The following is a 21,130-nucleotide window of genomic DNA, read 5'->3' on the forward strand; positions in this document are numbered from 1 at the left end:
CTGTGGTGCTTACATTTTCAGAGCCTGGTAACAGTAGGTGATTTTATAAACTATATGGTGTGACAGAATTTAATGAATATTGGATGAACAAGAAACCCTAATTCAACAGCTACTCACTATAATGTGCTGAACTTGATAAATAATAGCAATATTTATTAGACCTCCAGCATTTACTTCTGTTTAATATAGTTCCTTTCTTGTACTCAGTATTTAAGATATTTAGGCAAAGCTAGGGTTAAAGGTCCTGCTGTAGCCTAGAGCTCATTCATATTACAGTCCTAACACTTTATTGATGTTGTATTATCCTCATGTGTTATTACATTAGGACAACAGCAAAATGAATAAAAAATGCTTAAGTGGAGGGGCCTGGGGGGAAGTGTCTCAGTCCTGCAATGAACTCTTAATGCATCAAATTCCACACAAATTTGAACACAAAGAGATTCTTGTATTTCTCAATTCTTTGCTATATCTGAGTCTGAGAATTTTCTTTTCCTGGTAAGAGTCACTAAAATACCAGACTACTGCTCACATTGACAGAGAGCAAAGCTGGAGCGCTCCAGATATAGCAGAACATGTTGCGTAGGAGCACCAAACATCAAAGCCCACTATCACACGTAAGGGGCTGGTTTATAGTCACCTGTGTTCAGCCTCATTATCAAAGACAAAAAAAAAAAGGTATTTATGAGCACCACGTTCTAAGGAAATTAGAAACTATGTGACACAAAAATAGCCATATTCTTCCCTATGGCTAAGCAAAACACGGCTCTCACCGAGCCATGCTCAACAGTTCCATCAGCATGGGCAGCTGACACACAGGAATGGTAAATCAGAGCTAACTTGAGACACAGAAGAAATGAATTGCCAATACATTTGGCAATACACATAAGCTGAACTTGCTGTGACATGCTACAAGTCTCTGCTAATTTTTCTCAAGCCAAATTGTTGACAACTCTAAAACCTAAAAACAAACACCATGGCACAATGGGCCTGTAACGCTGTACCTTTTTAGCCACATTAATTTTGTTCTTAGCAGCATGACATTCTCAGAAGAGAAATTAGTTTCATGCTAGCAGAAATATATGTATTAAGACACAAAATCATGAGTACCTACATAAAAATAGTTCTTCTATTTTTTAATATGACAGTGGAAGTAAACAGGAAGAGAAAGCCTAGAGACTCCATATGAGCTCCTCAACCCAATGCTCTGAAGCCTCCAGTGTAATTAAAATCTCTTTCTTTGGTACCACGATGGACTACGTGAAGCAATCAGGCGTCTCCCACCCTTCATTTTCAATTCACCTCTCCCCCTAAGCACAACTCCCAGCCCACCCCATCTACCTGACAAGTGACAGCCCAATCTGATTAAATGCTTGCAAGGGAGGGGACTCATGGGCCTCCATGACAGGCCAAAAGTGATCACCATGGAGATACATAATTACAGCTGTCAACGCGTCTACTGTCCTGCTGGCATCAATTTGATTGCTCCCAGCAATAATGATAGACAAAGCTTAGTGTGCACTCTCCTACACCCAATCACTTTATCTATTCCGTGGTCCATTTAGCTGACATGCAACATTCACACAAGCAAATAACAGCAGTAAGCAGAACATTTAAGGCATTTTAATTGTTTTTTCTTTGTATGGATGGCTCACAAGCGCAAATGTTATTACATAAAACTCCTGCTGCAGCATTAATTGAAGAAAGATTTGGTGGGACAAAGACTGTAGGGGGTATAGTTTGTCCATTATCACTTGTACTTTCAACAGGTCTCACGTTTGGAAAATTGCAAATTGCAAAAACTTGCAAGGGCAAAATGTTTGACATCGTGTTAGCTATTACAACATGGTGAAAACTTCTAACAACCACTGGAGTACTCATTATAAATTCTTATTAAATACACTCTTTGTTTCATTAAAAAGAAGTTTAGATACATCCAGCGATACCTTTTTCCCCTCATCTCCTCTTTAAGAGCACATAATGCCTTTTAGATCTTCACAGTTTTTTTCTGCTTTCAGGCTTTGAACACAGCATGAAGCCTTAAAGACCAGAAAGGGTCAGGTCCCTTTGGAAAGTACACGGGCAAAAACAATTTAAAAAGCGAAATAAATCATATATCCAATAACAACTCCACATTTAAGATTCCTCCTGTAATCTCTCAGTATTTTCCGTGCAAGCAATCAGACTGAATAATTGTATTCACAGATGGTACAGTCTCATCATTGCACTGACACAGTGTCACTCATGTATATGTGCACTTATAATTTAAGACTACCTTGATTTTACAGAAAGGCAATGTATTTGCTCTTTACACCCAGCAGAAAACACTGTTTGCTAAACACCTATTCTATGTGGTTAGGCTGTATCCTGAAACACGTAATAACCACTGTAAGAAACTCCTCAAAGTCTACAAAGCTAAACAAAAAGCACTGGCCGTTTCTCACCAGTGTCCCCAGTTTTCTGTGTTTCAAGAGCTGACTCAACAGTTTAGTGTCATTTTTAATGACCACAAGTACATTTACTAAAGCTGTGTTTGAAAAACTTAAGCTGAAAGTTATAGAACAAACCATTTCAACATGTATTGGTTTCCTGTTATACCCAATCTGAACATTTTTAATCCAGTTTGGAACTGTTCACTTTTAAGCAGTTTTTCAGGTTGCACAAATCAGTATTGCCATGTCCTGTCCCCACTCTGGCAAAAAGCTGGAAAAAAGGCCTGGTTTACAAAGCTGCTGAGTATTTATAGTCTTTATATAAGAGAAATTCAGCACCTATGAAAAACCAGAACCGAGTTACTTACACTTGGCACATGCAATGGTTCCTGATACTGAGACAGTTTACCAATGGATGGCAGGCCAAAAGATTTGTAGGGGTCCTGGAAAAAAATTCAACATGAGAAAGGATTAAGCTTTTGCAGATGTGGAGCAGATAATGTTTAAAAGCTTTAAGTATAACAGAAACTGCTACTGGAATGACTCTGCTTTTTTGCCCAGAATTACTTGTGTCAAAGAACATTTCTTCATCCATCTGCCCCCACAAATCCAAATAAAGAAATGGAAGTATATAAATTCTCTTGCATCAGTTAAAAAAAAAAGGAAATAAGTATTCTGCACCAGTTACAATATTCCAAAATAAAATATACAAAGATGACATTTTCATTAGCTACACTTGGAAGAAGGATGGGAAAGTATTCAGGAGTATAAGAAAAATTTTTCAGAGATAAAAAGGGCAGTTAGAATTTCAATTATCTTAAGAAGTCAAACCAATCTTTATGCCACTGGAAACCTCCTACATTAATGTACATGATGCAACACTAATACAAACTTGATAGGAAAACAAATAAATATATGGCCTACAGAATAACCTAATTCATGGCAAAGTAGTTGGATTCACTACTCATAAATGTGGGGGGATTTAAGATGAACAAATTAAAAACCTAAACATCAGTTAGTCCACTGTAAAGCCTACTAAAACTCAGAATATTTTCCATGCCAGTCACAGGGCAAATATTTATTCTTTATCAAAATAGTCTGGACAACTTTGAATCAGTAGAGGAATTTGGAGGTTAGATGCATGCCATGAGATAAAAAGAAAAAAAACATAAGATGGTCTAGGTAACAAAATTTCCAACAGTTAAGGGGAAAAATGTCTCAAGGTGCTGAATTAGTTTTGAAATGCAGAGTTACCTAAAATGTTCCTGAAACTAAATGAAGGAAGATAGGCATTATTTTCCAGTCCCCACCCCTGGAAGTGTTCAAGGCCAGGCTCCAATGGGGCTCTGAGCAACCTGATCTAGTGGAAGGTGTCCCTGCCCATGGCAGGGAAGTTGCGATTAGGTGATCTTCAAGGTCCTCTCCAACACAAATCACTCTGTGATTCAATGACTTTTTTTTTTTTACTAAACAAATTTTCATTTTCATGTATCAAAAGTGACACCAAAAAGACATTACATCAAAATGTCTTGAAAATGGGATTTAAATATTCATAAGCTTCTTTAAGGTAAGATGGAGACTCACACCATAATTATAGTTATTGTTTTGGAATGTGCTTTGAAAGTTTATCCTATACACTGTGGTTTCAGAAAATGTGTAACTTGGTTTTTCAACGACCTTTTCAAAAGTTTTATTAAAACAACAAAAATTCTGTAAGACATTGAATTTCAACTGTCTTTTAAAGTCAACAAGTTTCAACTACACATTTCAGAAACTTCGAAAGAGTGGTTAACTCTGGTAAATAATTCCAGTATCATTAAACGTGTACTGAACATGCAGGCTTATTTCTAATGGTATTTGCTTACCTCTCTCTTTTATCATCTTTACTTTCAACTTTCAGGAAAAAGCTATGTTGAAACACACACCGTATTTTTAATTAAAAAACAAGAACTCGACAATTCTACGAAACCTCATTAACCATTCGTGTTACATGAATCAAAATCATGACTTTCGTATGATATTCCTTGATTTCACCTTGGCATCTATCCACACCTGGGTATTACTACGCCACAATTCAACCACCTACCCCCTCCTCCCCATTACCACTCATTTACCTCAGCATAAACTCGACATTCAACCGCCCAGCCGTTGATGGGAATATCAGCCTGTTTGTGCCTGAGAGGGTAACCCTTGGCAACACGGATCATTTCTTGGACTAAGTCCAGGCCGGTAATGCATTCTGTGACGGGATGTTCAACCTGCAAGGTCAAGAACTGTCAGTCAGTAGGTAACAAAAAGCAACCAATAAAAAAAAGCACCTCTCTGTAAACAAATACAGATAAATAAGAAATTTCACCTGCGAAAGAACAGAGAAAGGCTATGTTTCTATTTTGGTCTTTTTCCACAAAAAAAAAAACCTACTTAAACTCCAGCAACTGCTGTCTTTGCATGGAGAACACAAAAAAATAATTAGCAGATTACAATAACTCAGAGCAGCATACAAAAGGAAAACTAGAGAGGTGACCTGGGAGGATATGGAGATTTGTAGGAGTTTTTTGTTTGGTCAGGGTTTTTTTTCACGTATTTTACAAATTCAAATGCATCCAGTGACAATGAGGTAATTTTTCTTTGTTTGGAAGCTTTTCCCATTCAATTCTATTTTGAAGAGACACACACCATGGCCATAACTATATTTTAACTGAAAATCTCCAAGTAGCTGATAATCAACCCATTCTGCTACACTTAACATGGCATGTACAGGAGCCACTACCAATTTTCCACAGAACCGGCGTAGCCTATATCTCACCCATTCGCCTTCTTTCACTAACCTGTCCTGACAAGCAACCAGATTAGCGTAATCTTGCATCAGCGCAGTGTAGCAGAAATGAGCAGATGGATCCTTCAATTTTTTTCCCCCCCCCCCCAGACTTATCTGTTTAGTGCTTAGCATGCACAATAGCTGGGCTGGACCAGCAGAGTGGCTCTGCGCGCTCAGCAAATTGCCGCTAACAGCTTTGGAAGAGGCTGCCCTGGGAATTGCCGTCGCTCGCGCTCACGCGGGATGTGCGTACAAGCATGCACACGTGGGCGCGCACAGGCACGTGCACACACACTTCTGCCTTCAAATGGGCAGAGAAACGAGCACCTTGATTAACTTTAAAAAGCCTTTAACTAGGCATAAGACAGTACAAAGCAACCAAGGTGATTCCTCTGATCACCACCACATCGATCAAGTAAAAGGTAGGCATGCTAAAAGCATGTTCTTCTCACAGAAACAGCTATACCACCAGAAACCATGACAGAACTGCCATTTTTGTTATAAAATGTTTGTGCTTCAAGCGGAAAAATACCTCAAGAAAACACACTTTGCAACTGCTTCTGGTGAGATGTCATACTATGTACCTTTTCTGACACAGGAAAAGGTCACTGACCAAACCACTTGTCTTTCATCCTTCAAGTATACAGTATTAAGGAAAACATTCAGTCATTATAACAACATTGTGGCTTACCGGAACAAGTAGAAGCTTTGGTCTTTAAGAAAAAACGCTTTGTAAAAATAAACAGATGGCATCCATAATTAGCCCTGTGTGTGCTGTGAGTTTGTTTAGAGTTTCAACAACATTTTAAGACGTTTTGACATAATTTTAATGACAAATCATCACTGAAACAAGCACCTATTCTTTGAAGGACAAAAGTGACATTGAAATGGGAATCTGATTATACAGTTTAAGGATGTACCTTTGGGACTCAATCTTGATTCTACCTAACACATGATACTTTCCAGCATGTCAAGCTTAATAACAGTATTTTGAGAATCTATGAAACATCTCAGTGTCTATCCTGCAGTGTTAAATTGAAGCAATTCAATTTCTATTAAGACTTGAAGTTTTAATAGAAACTCCTTAAGTTTTAATAGAAAGTTACTTATCACACATTCATATTTGGACAACAGAACTTATTTTCCTACTTTGGAATTTAAGTTTTAAAAGATTACCTTTGAGCTGGGAACATGTTTGGAATTCTAACATTCCAGATAATTAAAATACTTTTTCTGTTTCCAAAGACATTTGCATTATTTAGTTATACTGCCATTTTTCTTGGATAGCAATTGGCATTCCAGATTCAATAGCTTCATTGTTGTTTTCAGTTTTATTGTTGATGATCAAAATAAGATGGAATGTCTCTGAAAAGAAAAATATTTTTGTTGTTTGCTTCTTAAGACTCACAAACATTTATTTAATCCATTCTTCAATACAGATCTTTGACTTGGTCAATATTTTCTTCTGTTTCTTCAAAATACTCCCTTTGTCTCCACACAAAGCAGCATTCAGAAAATATGTATAGGAAAAAATGTTGAGGGGTTTTTTGGGGTGGGGAGAAGTCCTACTTTATTTTAGGACTCTGCTTCAACTACTACTATTTAGGCATAACATAGACAATTCCAATCATAGCATTAATTTGGGGTACCAAATACATTTGAATGTATTTTCATATTTGTTAAGACTATCAGATGAAATATGGTAGAAAAGAACTTTAATCTTGAAATCTCTACAACTATAACTAATAATTGTCTAAAGTAATTGTATCTGTTGTAAAAATCACTCTTATAAGTTAGACTTCAATCACTTCCCTCTTTTCCACTTTCTACTTCAGGTGCTGTCTTTATTCTGCCTGCCTGTTGTATTTCCTTCTATTCTATTTATGCTATCTCCCCTCTCCATCAACAGCCTTTACTTGCCAGCATATGGAGACTAAGTCAAGTACTACATTTTTGACAAGATGAATGCAAGTTTGCTCACAAATGGAGCTGAATCTCACTCAACTGATCAACTCCTTTAGCTTTAGGCCATAGTCAGTTTTGCAGTCGACTGATCCAAGATGTTGCCAGTGAACCCCAGCCATTAAAGAGCCAGTGTTGGTATGGTTATGCAACAGTAGCTACATTCACACATTACTGCTGACTTAAACACAAAGGGCAAAACCAGACATGTCTGCAGCAAGCATTCTACAGATCATAGCTGTATCTTATTCTCAACAGGACAGGCAGAAAAAATTCATCAGCAAAAACTCTCAATTAATTAACTGCCAAAAGTAACACCTTTACTATCAGTTCCTTTACTTATACCAAGTCTGCTCATAAACAGTTGATAACAAGTCATCATTTCAATGCACTTAAGAACAATATACACCTCCTTTAAAAAGTCTTAAGTCTCTGTAAGATGCCACTTATATTCCTGCTTTCAAGTCCACAAAGCTATACCTGCTATGACCAGCAATAGCTATACAGAGTAAAGGGAAAGTGCTTCCCCTTCATACTGGATCTACTGCTCTTAAGACATATAACAGCAACCAGATTTCCCATGAGCATTGCAAGTGTTCTTGCTTCACTAACCCCTTCCCATTTATACAGCAAGAGAAACTAGTGGCAAAGCCTGTCAGAAAATAATAATTAGGTCCCAGTTTATAGATAGTAAAGCAGGTATATAAGAGTTGGGGAACCTACCAACATCACAGGCCAGTTAGCATCCATCACCACAACAGTATGGAAAGGCTCCTAATTTTCCTCCTGTTCTGTGACTGCCAGTGGTTTTAAAGCTTTACCATAGTGGGGTTCATCCACAGCTACAAAAACAGTCATGCAGTTTTTACTGACAGTAGGAGCTGAGAATTAAATTAGTGATGACTGTTCCCCTTATATTCAGGGGAATAATTCTGGGACACATTTTTCCTCAAGACTATCAATGTACCCAGATCTAACAGCAAACACTTCTGGACACTCACAGACTGCTCTTGTCCCTGTGTGTATAAGGCATCAAGTTACTCACACACCAGCTGGAACATTCAAGCACACCACATCAGCCAAGAAAATCTAAATTTCAGTAGACGTAAAACTACAGCCTATGTCACCCCTACTACTGTAAGTCCCTAGCTGGTGTCATATACCCCTTTACATTCAGATAAATAATCTCAAAACTAACTTTCAACATACACCTCAGTTTCCAGGAAATGTGATTCACCTGGAGTCCCACAGGCTTTGCTGCTGCAGCCAAATCCAGTATCAATTGACCCAAACTCACCAACTTACAGATGCTTCTTAACTCCCTGTATTTCAGTAAGCCTGGTTTCTATTTCGGAGAATTGAACAGCAACAGAAGTGCACACATGTTCTGTTCTTCAGGCATGCAAGCTTCCTGACTACTATGAGCAGGAGCACACTGGGGTCACATCTTTCTGCAAAATAGTTCACATGTACATGGGGTTTGGGAGCACACAGCAAAAAAACAGCTTTTCATAAAGGCTACTGAAAAAGAGACAATGGTTGGACTAATATACAGAATGAATGGAAAGCAGGACTACATAACTGGGTAACTACAGGCATCTTATATAACAACACTTGCTGTTTGTTTTCTGACCTATTAGTATACAACTGAAAACTGAAGGCAATCAGTACTACAATAATTTCCATCAGCTAAGATGTTCAGGTAGACTTCTTTTATTGTTTCCCAAGTAGGATGTAGAATAAAAACTAATGCACAGACATCCAGTACAAACTAGTTTTTTAATGGTAGCATATAACTTTGAAAAGGTATTTAATTTATAATAACTTCCTCATATGAAGTTATATTCCAATAATCATTAACACAGTTCTCAATTTTCTTTTGCAAGGATTTGTTTCTACATTGTATGGGACAGACACATCTTATGTGGCCTATGAATTCTGAATCTTTTCTGTGTTTTAGACAAACAGCACACACTTCACGTCAATAAGTCAATTAGCTCATAATTTCAACATAACTTTCTCAATTAACATCCTGCACTTCAAATAAAATTTCTCGAAGTCTAGTAATTCTACACAATTTCCTTCCCACTACATGCGGCACGTAAGAAAATAAAGAAACTAGTATCCACAAACACAATACTTTCTTTCCTAAAGATCTAATTCCTGTTTTTACTGTATTTAGCTGTGGTATTAAAGCTTTCTCAGAACACTTCATTCAGGATGGCTCTGGTCACACTGCAGCTATTCTTTGGTTTACTTTACATCAAATTCACCAAGCAAAGAAACTAACGTACCCTTTGAAGAATAACCTTTTGTTTCTCTACTTATTAAGTAGTCTCCTCTTTCTCTACGTTTTTTAATAGTATTTTATGAGAGTTACATGGGAATGTTGTCTCTAAGATATCACTCCATGCCTTGGCAGCACTGTTAATGGCATCTTTCAGATTCAATGACTTACACAAACAACGTTGTTCTCTTCTGTCAACAACAATTAGCAATGCTTTTCTGTAGTTCTTTTGGGAAGGCTGAAAAGCAGACAACCAGTAGATACATAATGGAAGTTGCATTAGGAGGCAAGAATGTGGCAAAAATTTGGTTAACTGTTGTCGGCTGACCCTCTTGTGTGAAGAAGTGTTGTTTGGCAGTAAAATCACCTTTTCTTTCAGTTCTAAAAATGGCCATGAACAGCTGGTATAAACTGTGTGCAGAATGGATTCTGGTGGGCTTAGCAGATTGGTAATGGGATAAGAGACCTTTCACCTTTAGGTCAGTAGTTCAAATTCAGCCCAGGTTAGCAGCAATTGAAAGTCCTTACCATCTGACACTGTTTGTTAGACTATTTAAAATGACTGAAGCAAAGTGCTGTCACAGTAAAACAAGAATCCAGTATTAAGAAATATGAAGTCTTGGCAAACAGCAGAAACAGTACAGATTTACTTTGAAATCCCACCATTCTGACTTCACAGAAATCTACTCCTCTAACTCCTGACAGCCTGTTTCTCTGCTCCCATTCTCCTGCCCACCTATCACAAGTCATCCTCCAGGCAGCTCTGCGCAACCAAGACAGCAAGATCACCGCTGGCCATCCCATGGCTCTGCTGTAGATACCAAAATCATCAGTTCTCTGTGGCTTTAGGTGGCAATCTGGACTCAGCTCATCACTTTGCTATTTGTATTTTGTTCTTACTGCTACATATAACACAGCTACAATATTTTCCAGCACTAATACCCTTCACTAAGCAAACACGTAGCAGGTGCTGACTGGTGATGAGCAAAGAATACAATTAAGAGGCTGTGAGAACCAGGAGTTTATAAGCAGTGGAGCTCCAAGGCATCTGCAACAGTATTTCTATCGACTTTTAGACATTTTCCTACCATGCTTTTTATATTTTCATGGGTGGACAAACACGAGAAGGGAAGACATGTTGCATGTAAAAATTCTTCCCATGTCTTACACTAGTCATAGCCAGTTTTGCAAAAAGACAACTCTCTGGAATACATAATTTTCCAAAGGTCAGTAAAATCTGATGAAAACCCAGAAAGTGATAAACAAAAGTCTTAGCACTGGGTAATGTTTTATAGGTCTGTGGAAGGTTACTTACCTTACACTTTATGCCTTCGAATCAAGTTACTTTAAAAACATATACATAAAATATTCTTTTGACAACTCACTGTAAACTAAAAACATATGTATGCCATTTGCTCTTAGCAAATCTCTCACAAATACATGAGATTATTCTACAAAATTAATTTTTATTTCCTAAAAAGTTGTGACAAAAATACTCAAACTGACACATGAAGAGAAAACCCATTGAAATTACCATATTTCTCAACTCCAATCTACACATATTATCTTTTCAATTACATTAAGCAAATTCAGTTACATTTTGAGGAGGAAGGGAGTACTCACATGTTATTTAAATCTCACAACTCATGAGGGAGGCATAAGGTTGGGAACAGGCCTGAGACACAAACATACCAATTGTATTGATTGTAAGTGCTCGATTCACATCACTCATTGTACATTTCTCAGTGTTTCTCTAGCCAACAAGAGATGTTTCTCATTTCAAGGTAATACAAACATCTAAAATATGGGAAATTTTCCCTTTGCTGTCACTGTTTCACATGTATGAGGCTTAGCTACACCACACACAAATGTATTAACAGATATTTTTAAGTACGGACCACATACTTTCTTCATATAAAGTCCAAGAGAAACAACATCTATTCTTCCAGTGAAGAAAAGAAGAAACTTTTCTGGTGAAAGCCAGCACTTCTGAAGTACCTTAGGAGATTTTAACATAACTTGGAAGCCAGAAAGGCTATCAGTCTAAGGGGTCAGAAACTTTGTATTGATTGCAAAGCTCTTGATAAGTTGTTCTGGACCAGGAATGCCCTTGATTAGGCTGATGAGAACTAGGCAACAGAAAACATACCACACTATGAGCAGCTAAAAAGAATCAGATATTCAACATCTCGTCTGCCTCAACTTTAACAGTGGTAACTGCCTGAAAACCACTGCAAAACTGCCCAGAAGTTCTCTGCTAGCTTCTAGGGCAGACATCTCTATGTCCTTTTGTGGAAAGTAGGAACTAGTTTTACTATGCAATCATACAATCCTCAATCTTATGTCTCATACTTACCAGAGCTAGCCTCAAAGATGGAAGAAAGGCAAATACAACAAAAGAACATTGCCAACAGCAAATAATAAGCTATCTAGCTGAATCACTTAGAGGCAGTAAAACATCTGTAACAAATTTGTGTACCATACAAAAGACACAATGGAGCTGATTCACCAATTTTCTTTTGCTTCCCAGTCTTGTATAGTATTGCAGCAGGACTTAAAACAAAACCTAAATAAAATATCAACTTCCTTCAAGGTGCTATTTACACTTCTTTTGTGTAACTATACAAAGAAAAGGTATATTCCCAAAGAGTCCTCAAAAAAACAGCAAAATAATAATACAACTCTGATTACTGCAAAATAATATACCAGAAAGACTGAAAGGCATCCAAAAGATACACCAGAGGGAGGGAGGGGAGATATCAACATGCAGTGCAAAATACTGGACACACTTTAGGTAGCAAGTATATTCTGAAGTCTGTATCCAAACTAAAAATGCGACAGCGATCTGATCAGAGATTGCTGAAACATTAAAACAGACACAAAATGCATAATTTAGTAGAAATGTTCTGATGATGGTGACAGGTAACTGTGTCTAATGCATGCTGACAAATATCTTAAGAGGATCATTTATGGATCAGACACCTATCATTTTGGAAAGCTCTTCCAGCTGTGGAGTGTTCAGCAAGAACAAGGCAAGTGAATCTGTTAGACACTGATCACAGTTAGGAGATGCAAAAGGAAAAAGAAAGACTGAAGCAATACAGGAACATCTGGAGACTATCCTGGTCTGAAGTAAAAGCTGGACAAGCTCCAGTAGAGTTTCTAGGTTTGGCTCTTAACAGTAGGGAACAACTATATTACATTAGTTGCATAACTGTTAGCTGAACAGAAAGTAAATCTTGAGACTTGGGAGAAGCAAGAAATCAATTGGGTAAGACTGGGGAAAAATCAGAGACAATTACTACTCCAGACTCAAGATAAAATGCTAATCAGAAACAATACAAAGACAGGATAGAAGAGGTAGAGAATATCTAAACAAGTACTCTAATTTAAGATTAGTAAATTGCTTTAAGAGTTGGAAAGAATGAGTTTGCTATTACAGGGGATTGTCAAACTGCTTAGGCTATATTTCAAAAGGAGTACAAAGTCCTTAAACATGGAATTGTGAAAGCTTTCTTCCTGTCTATGTGGAAACCTGAGAAATTTGAGACTATAAACACATACCAGTGGGTATTGCAGGGTGAAGACACTGCAAAACAGCAAAGAAAGTCTTAAAAACAGCCCACAAAAAGGAGTCCAAGGATATTCCATCACTAATCCCATTTAGGAACTCATGTTCAATAATACTACAGCAAGGAAATGGTTTTGAAGTTCTAGTGGATTATGCAGAAAACCATAAATTAATTTTCTTCTATGTAAACAAGAATGTGGAGTCACTGAAGAAACATTGGCTCAAAAACTACAAGATGGGGGAAAGTGTAAAGAATATGACCAAAGTGAGAGAATTATTCATAATATTTTAATGAACTATATATTGCCATTAACCACCACTCCCTCTCACTGAATCTAAGGTGGACCTGATAGTGCCTAGCAAAGGCATGTGAAGTGACTGTCATGGTTAATTCCAAAACCATTGCTGTCCTGCAAGGCAAGAAAAAATTTACCACCAGTCTTCCCCTGGCACAGAAGATCATAACACTCCCCAAACACTCTTTAGTTTCTTTACCCAAAGCATAAACTTACCTAATCATAAATTTACCCAGCTGTTACATAAGGTCATGCAAAGATGTCAGAGGATCTCATGTATGTTCTATCACATACAAGCAGCACACAGGACATAACCCTAATAAAATGCAGCTAAAACAGAATAGGAAGCTTAACAAACTGGTGCTTGATTCCACATTTCAATCTTTCTGGTGTTATTTAACAAAGCGAGAAAAGGAGGATAAAGGCAACAGAATGGACTCACTTACAAGCTGAACACTCTTCTGGTCTTCAAGAATGATATCCAGACTTCAAGTTATATACTTGCTTTCTTAGCTTATGACCAGAAATCCATCAAGCAGTCAAAAAAGTGGTAGATGGGTTCATCTCTTCACTTGCAGTGTACATTAGAACTGACTACATGAATTGTCACAAAAATCCTTCACCTTGTCAGGATGGTTTTTACACAGTTGCATTCGAGTCACAATTTCAATCATATGCAGATTGCTTAGTGCTTTATTACTCATATACACATATTGTTTCAATCACACTCCTAGAGAAACTCAGCAAGTGATCACCAAAGTATAAAAAATAAGAAACTTCAGGGACCAGTAGGCTTCAGGAAAACCTCAGAGCACAGTGGCTAGCCACTTACTGTGAACTCACAGTGGCACTTAGCAGTGACCTTTTGCAAGGTCTTTAGGTCAAGTGTAACAAAGAGAAAAAGCTCTGAACATTTACTTGAGTGCTGTGCAAGGGCTCACTGCTGCAAAGTCTTGCATAGGCAGGCTTATGTGAGTAGATCTTTTCAGTGAGTAGATCTTTTAAGTTTTCAGTGGGAAGTGCTCACATGCATCAAGATACTTATGTTTAAATCTTTGCAGGAACAGACCTTTAAATATGGGAGAAGGTTATGGTCTGTTTATTTAAATAACACTTTTCTGAATCTGAAGAGTTGTTTTTCTTACCTGAAGTCTAGTATTCATTTCCAAGAAGTAGAAATTCTTACTGGAGTCTACAAGGAATTCTACTGTTCCAGCAGAGGAATACTTTACTGCTTTGGCAAGAGCTACTGCTTGTTCTCCCATTGCTTTTCGAGTTTCAGGGTCTAGAAAAGTGCTGCAATATAGAAACAATTTTTTTTTTAGTTAAAAAATTAAAATCATTCTATCATTTGCTTTTCTGTTTAAACTATGGTCAAAAGAGAACAGCACCATTATTAAAGTTATGAAAACATGTCAAGACTGTCAAATGTAGGTCTTTACACTTATATTGTCCCTAAATGGATACACTGCATGCTTCACAATTACTGCTAGCATACAGGAAATTCAGGATTAATAACCATATTCTCTAAAATATAAAACAACACTCTTTAAACAGTGAGAGCTAAAATAATGCAAATTAAATGAAAAAAGGACATACAAAGCAATGCAATCTTAGAAGACATACTTATTATCCACATTAATTGCAATACATTCTTTTCCACAAATCTTGGACACACTCAAGGGCACCCAAAGAGCAGCTCAGCTACCACCTTGGGAGCCACTGTGAACACTGCCCAAATGCCAAGGTCCCTCATTCTAGGAGAGCATTCCACAACTTCCACTGGGCCAGTGAATCAAAAGATTCTGAAGTCTTTCTGGAAGCAACACATTTTGCTTGTTACTCTCTTCTGTACCATAAATTCAGATTTAGATTAACCCATGCAGATTAGATAGATGGATAGATAGATATGTATTTCTGTGGTATTCCACCAAAGTCTTGAAACCAGTTGCCCTTCAACCTGATACATGGATTTTTCAGTGAAAGAACATGTCGCTATTCATCTTACATAAGCTTGTAATACACTTATTATTTATATTTCTGTTTCGACTCACATTAGGTACATAACTCAGCTGTCATTTTTAAAGTACTTTTGCAAGGGAATAGACAGTCACTTCTACCTTGCCTCTAAGTTACTCTGTAAAACAAAACCACCAAGTGTTATACATTTCTTGAGATGGCTTGAACAGTGGGCCCTTATTCTGCAAAGGAGCAATCAGGAGCCCTCACCTATCTAAAGTGGCCTCAAATCCAGTGAAGGTCCATCTGGAGCCCCAGATTGCTCTCAGACAGAAGCCAGTGCTGGGCAGGACTTATCTTCCAGCACTTACTGTGGTGTTTTTCACTGAACCCACAGAAGAGCTAGAGACTTCTGCCACAACAAGCCATATTTCACATGACACAAGAAGTGAGCAAATATCTAGGCAAAGTAGGAGACAGTGGAATAATTTTTTTTACTAGAAAAATGCTACTTCACATCTCTGTCCTTCCAGTGCCCACACAGGCAGATTCTGATGGACCATAAGGCAGGCATTTTCAGATTTTAGGAAAAAATTTCTTTCTTGGCAAACAATGAGACCAACATGAAAAGGAAGTCAAGTCTCATTCAAGAAAGCTGTATGAGATCCTACATCAGATGAAAGGGAAGATCAGAAGACACAAAAACTGTGTAATAAGAACAGGCACTGGTAAATGGGAAATAGTTTAATAATATTTCTTATTTTGATATAGTAAGAGGATAATACATTACATGAAATCAACTATAATTCAGTAATTTCTGCAGGGCTTTGATCATGAAAGGTCAATGAGTGGCTTATGAAGAACAAAACATTCTCAGTATCAGCTTCATAGTCTATTTCTAGAATAACCATTATTACTTCTCATACAGATGTAAGAGTTGCTCCCCTTCATTACAGTGGTGTCTTCCCTGTACTTTTTAAATGTAAGTCTGAGATCTCACTGTTCACCTCCTGCTGCAGGCAGAGAATGGAACACAGGTGTCACATTGCTAAACTTGATCTCTGCCATACAGTTAAGCTTTACACTCTGAAATGACTGGATCATCCCTACCATTGGCTTGGTTAATTAACCAATGTTTTCATATTACCCTCTACTGCTTTATCTTTCAAACACATTGTTTCTCCCTTTTTTAACAATGCACTTTTGATAACCAAGAAAACTCTTCTCCAGTCTAATCAGGCATCACTTGAAAACAGCATTTTAAACCTGACTTCAAATCTTTTTCTCACACATACACCTGTTTTCCTTTAGACCAAACAGCTCCTGTGGCAGCACAAAACTTACTACAAAAAATTAAAAAGTATTCACAAAACAAAAGCATCAAAAAGAAAAAATAAATCAGAGATGACACTTTATTCACAAGACCTTCATCAAGTTATTGTAAAGTTATTCAAAGGGAATACAATTGGTTTGTCACTTTGTCTCTACAGCCAGGGAAATGACCCACATGGGCAAGACATTATCTCTCCACTTCCAGTTCATCAGATAAGGTTTCCCAAAATATCCCTATCACCTTCACTCACAGACAAAGTTGAGATTTTGAAAAATACAGTTACACCATCAGTGGAAATTTACTGCTCAGTTTGGACAAAAAAATAAATAAGTGATCAATAACACTTACCCTTCACCTGAAGATTCCACCACACTGCTGTGGTGAACCTCAATTTTCTAAATGTCAAGGTCAGTTTCCTTGCTTCAAGGATATTGCTTGTTTAAAAAAATTACTTATCGACATAAAACATTACCCTTTGAGATGTTCACTATGTACTACCAGACCATAGGCATAAATAGGCTAAAGGATTGGAGTACACAGTTCTGCCCCACATCTAAATGGTGCCCACCTATGAATCACACATACAGTCACAAACAGAACAGGTTCACATTTCTCTTAACCCAAAATACTTCAAGGATTTGTAGACAATGAGAAGAAATGTAGAGTCTGACACATATATATGCATAACAACTCTAAGGAGAACTTGTAGATAGAGTCTAATTCAATAATGCACCTTTCTGCTAAGTTCCTGCCTATATACATCCATTCAAATGAACAGAGTACCCTTCATTTCACACAAGTGGTGAGACAAATTTGCAGTGCTTTAAGAAGCTTTTAACAGGTTCAGAAATTGTTAGATAGGTTAGATAGGACACGTGTTCAGCAAAGTAAAGTTTTAGAGCACTCCTCTGAGTTACGACTCCAATTATTGAGTAGGATGTCAGTTAATACTCTTGTGCATTTAATTTTGATTAATCCCAAAGGATCCATGGGTTTTCTGATAAACCCATAGGCCTTGTCTTTCCACATGGGAAACAATCTCTTATTAATCACTCCAGCAGACAGGAAAATACAGCCACACCTTTGTATTTTTTCTTGCCAAAGTACAGTGTCTCATGGCAACTGTCTGTGAAAATGAACAGGGAAGAATTTGGGCAGTTGAAGAACAAAAACCTCAACTAAGAAACAACACTAGGACTATTAAATGCCACTTATGTCACTCATCTCTAAGTGTCAGCCTCTGTGAAATGAGAAGACAACATCATATCCAAAAACGTGTGAAAGTAGAAGCAGATAAAATTATGGTACATCACTGGAAGCTTTGTGCACCACTAACTTTGCCAAGCACAAACTAAAAAACTAGAGATGGTTGGATGTATCTTATTGTCTGTGGTTCCCAAAACAGAGGGAACAACAATTCATGTGAAACTCACCATGTGAAAATGGTACAAGCGAAGTTTTTGTCTCCTGTTTGAATCTGGTGGATTGACCACCATGAACACCAGGGGTCCCTTGAATATTGTAACCTCAGTGTGTGAACTGAATGGGTTTCTCTCCTCAAAAGAGGGGGTTTTGTTTGTTGTTTGTTTGTTTTAACATAAGGCTAAACTTCCCTAGGAGAACTAGAGATACAAACACAAAATGATCCCGTATGGATAAGTTCAGCAGCTGCAGACTTAGCTTTAAGAAAATCATAAGTTACTCTCAAAGCCAAAAGGCCCTCAGTCTCCTGACTTAGACACTTAGGAAAATACCATCATAATAGAGTAAATAAAAAAAGGCATGAGATGAGGCAAATGTTAAAAGCCCTAAATTGTCCAAAAGACAAAAAAACTTTTTAGCCCACAACATCCCTATCTCCCAGGCATCATGAAAGAAAATAAAAAGGTTTCACCTATCTCAGAGTTCTTAATAGCAGCTACCATTTAAAACAGGAGAAAAAAGGACAGTCTATTTCCTACACCTAGCTATACCAGAAGAGGTGTGTCCAGGAGTCCTTAAGCTATCAAACTGAAACAGCATTTACAGGAAGGGTTAACTTGAGGTTTTAGGGTCTCTCTCTGGTGTCTCAGAGAAGTTAGTGCTCTGCTTATCTCCAAGTCTTGTAACCCTTTGAAAATTAATGGATTCTGCAGTCAAGTGCAAGTGGCTACAAGGCAGGTAACGCTTCCAAAGCTGCCAGCAGAAGTCTGGCAGAGTCTAAAACATTCAACAAAAAGGAAGAAAAGTTTTCATGCCAAATTTTGGAAGTCATTAACATGCGTACATTCTTGGAGGGTCATAGGAGGGGATGAGACAACTTACTGGCAACTCCAACAGAGAAGCCCAAGAAAGTTAAAAGGTTGGCATTTCTGAGGAAAGAAAACACTCTGGCTGGTGAGAGAAAGATGTATCACACCACTTTAATTGACCACTGGCATGGAGAAGGAGCAGGCAGGAATAGCAGGCATTGCCTTACACATACTCATGAGGAAGACGATACAACTCATTTAAGTGCTTAGGTACACATACATGAGCATGTGCGTTATATCAGGACCTGAAGTACTCACTTTCCACAACAACACAGTAAGATCTTTAGACATAAGCAGCATAAGGTTCCAAGAAATCCACAAGCACTAGAAGGAAGCGCTTATAAGTGGATTTGTTTCTTCAGATTTAAACTTTGTTCTTTTGTTTAAAATATAGGCCAAACAGTGGCAGTCCTGCAATTATGATTCAACATTAACTAATAAGGAACCTCTAAAGAAATGTCGTTTGGATGATGTGCTTTTACTCACATCCCAAACTGTTGCATCACATAGTTCTGTGCTATAAAAAAATATGGCAAACCCATTCCAGCTGCTGAACATATTACACTGGTAATTCCCACAAGCAGTGGTATGACTGTGTCTGCCTTTCTGAAATCAGAATTTCTTGCTGCCCTTTTCATACACTTATTCCCTGATGACTGCTATGCAACAGAAAACACAGCAAGGCCATTTCTTGCATAGCAGCAAGGAATTTCAACTTCACATTAAACCAGTATGATAAAACAATTTTGCACTTTTGAGTTACTAGACACCTACATCTCTAGTTCACTACCAAGAATGGTATTAAAAGTGATGCAGAGTATTTTGTACTTCATATTCTAATTCAAATGGAAATATACAGTATTATGTGCCTCCTCAATTACTCTAACAGTCAAATACCTGTATCTGTGGTAAAATTCATACTTATTTCATATTTTACTTGACAAAGTATACACAAAACCATACCACATACAGTAGATTGGTAAGATCCAAATCCATTTTATACATGATCATTTTAAAAATTAACTACACAACACTAGTTTTCTTATAGAAAGACACTATAAAGCAAAATCAAAACACCCTCAAGAACAACATCAAAATTGCAGTACGGTCAATTGACTGTAACAAACATTTATTTTCTTTGTGCTTTTTAATAGAACAAAAATTTCCTGCGTTTGTGCAATAAATAGAACCAGCAGGCTTCCAAAAGTGCTTTCAGTTACTATGAAGCCACATCAAGAATCCAGTATACACACCTTGGTGCTTCCTCCACAACCTTCTGGTTTCTCCTTTGAATGGAGCATTCTCTTTCATTCAACCACAAGGCATTGCCATGTTTATCTGCCAAAACCTGAAACAATAACACACTGCTATTAACAAACAGATGTAAGCATATAGTCTTTTGGCATAATACTGTTATGCAGTATTTAGGGTTTGGGTTTTTTTCCCAATCTAAATAATAAAGCTTGGGGGGGAAAAGCTCATGTAGGAAATTAATTGTATGTGGAATACTAATTGAACATTCCTTCAAATTTTGAGTAGGACTATTCTAAAGCCTCTATGTAGAGCATGTACATAGCAAAACACCCTCTCACTTCAAAATTTTATTTCTGAATATTAGGGACCTTCTTACAAAAGGCTGAAATAAGATTAAAACTACATTTTCAAGCATTTGAAATTGCACTGCATTACAAAATTACACAAAAGCAAAATATTGCATCAACAAAATAAATCTCAAAGGGTGCCAAATTTTGCTCCTGAATTACACACAAAAGCTTTCAGAAAAAATGTCTAATGGAGCTTTCCTAGTAGGCAAACCACAATGCCCTGTCTTTAATGGAAAAAAATTCAGAAACTTTGCTATCCTTCATTAAGGAGAACAATATTTGCACCTCCCTCAGTACCTCCAAAGGAAATAAAAGCAGTAGTGTCAAGACATTTTTTTAAAAAATCAATAACTACAGTTCTTGGCTGCAGCTTCAGTTCATGGAAGAGGTAAAAAAAAAATCAAGTATCTAAATCCAACTACATAAATTACATGCTAGAAAAAAGCCCACAGGTTGAGCATAGCAGAACTCTTAATTGATTCTTCAACTTCAAACTAGAGGGGAAAGTAAGAAAAGGAACTCTGTCCCTTTATGAAATTGATGGTGTGATGCAGCCATTTCCAATAACAAATACTAGATT

At 37.4% G+C, this 21,130-nt stretch overlaps 1 protein-coding gene across 1 annotated transcript in view; it reads right to left on the reverse strand.

The window, feature by feature from the left end:
• The window catches only part of PCCA (propionyl-CoA carboxylase subunit alpha), a 273,150-nt gene that overhangs the window by 152,295 nt on the left and 99,725 nt on the right, over positions 1-21,130 (reverse strand). Inside the window, exons 11-14 of the mRNA XM_054654777.2 lie at positions 20,200-20,294; positions 14,509-14,659; positions 4,544-4,687; positions 2,798-2,872 (exon numbers count right to left, since the gene is read on the reverse strand). Coding sequence (XP_054510752.2) covers positions 2,798-2,872; positions 4,544-4,687; positions 14,509-14,659; positions 20,200-20,294 — 465 coding nt within the window. The remainder of the gene's footprint in view (positions 1-2,797; positions 2,873-4,543; positions 4,688-14,508; positions 14,660-20,199; positions 20,295-21,130) is intronic.

This window comes from Agelaius phoeniceus, chromosome 2, assembly GCF_051311805.1.
Source record: "Agelaius phoeniceus isolate bAgePho1 chromosome 2, bAgePho1.hap1, whole genome shotgun sequence".
Taxonomy (NCBI): domain Eukaryota; kingdom Metazoa; phylum Chordata; class Aves; order Passeriformes; family Icteridae; genus Agelaius; species Agelaius phoeniceus.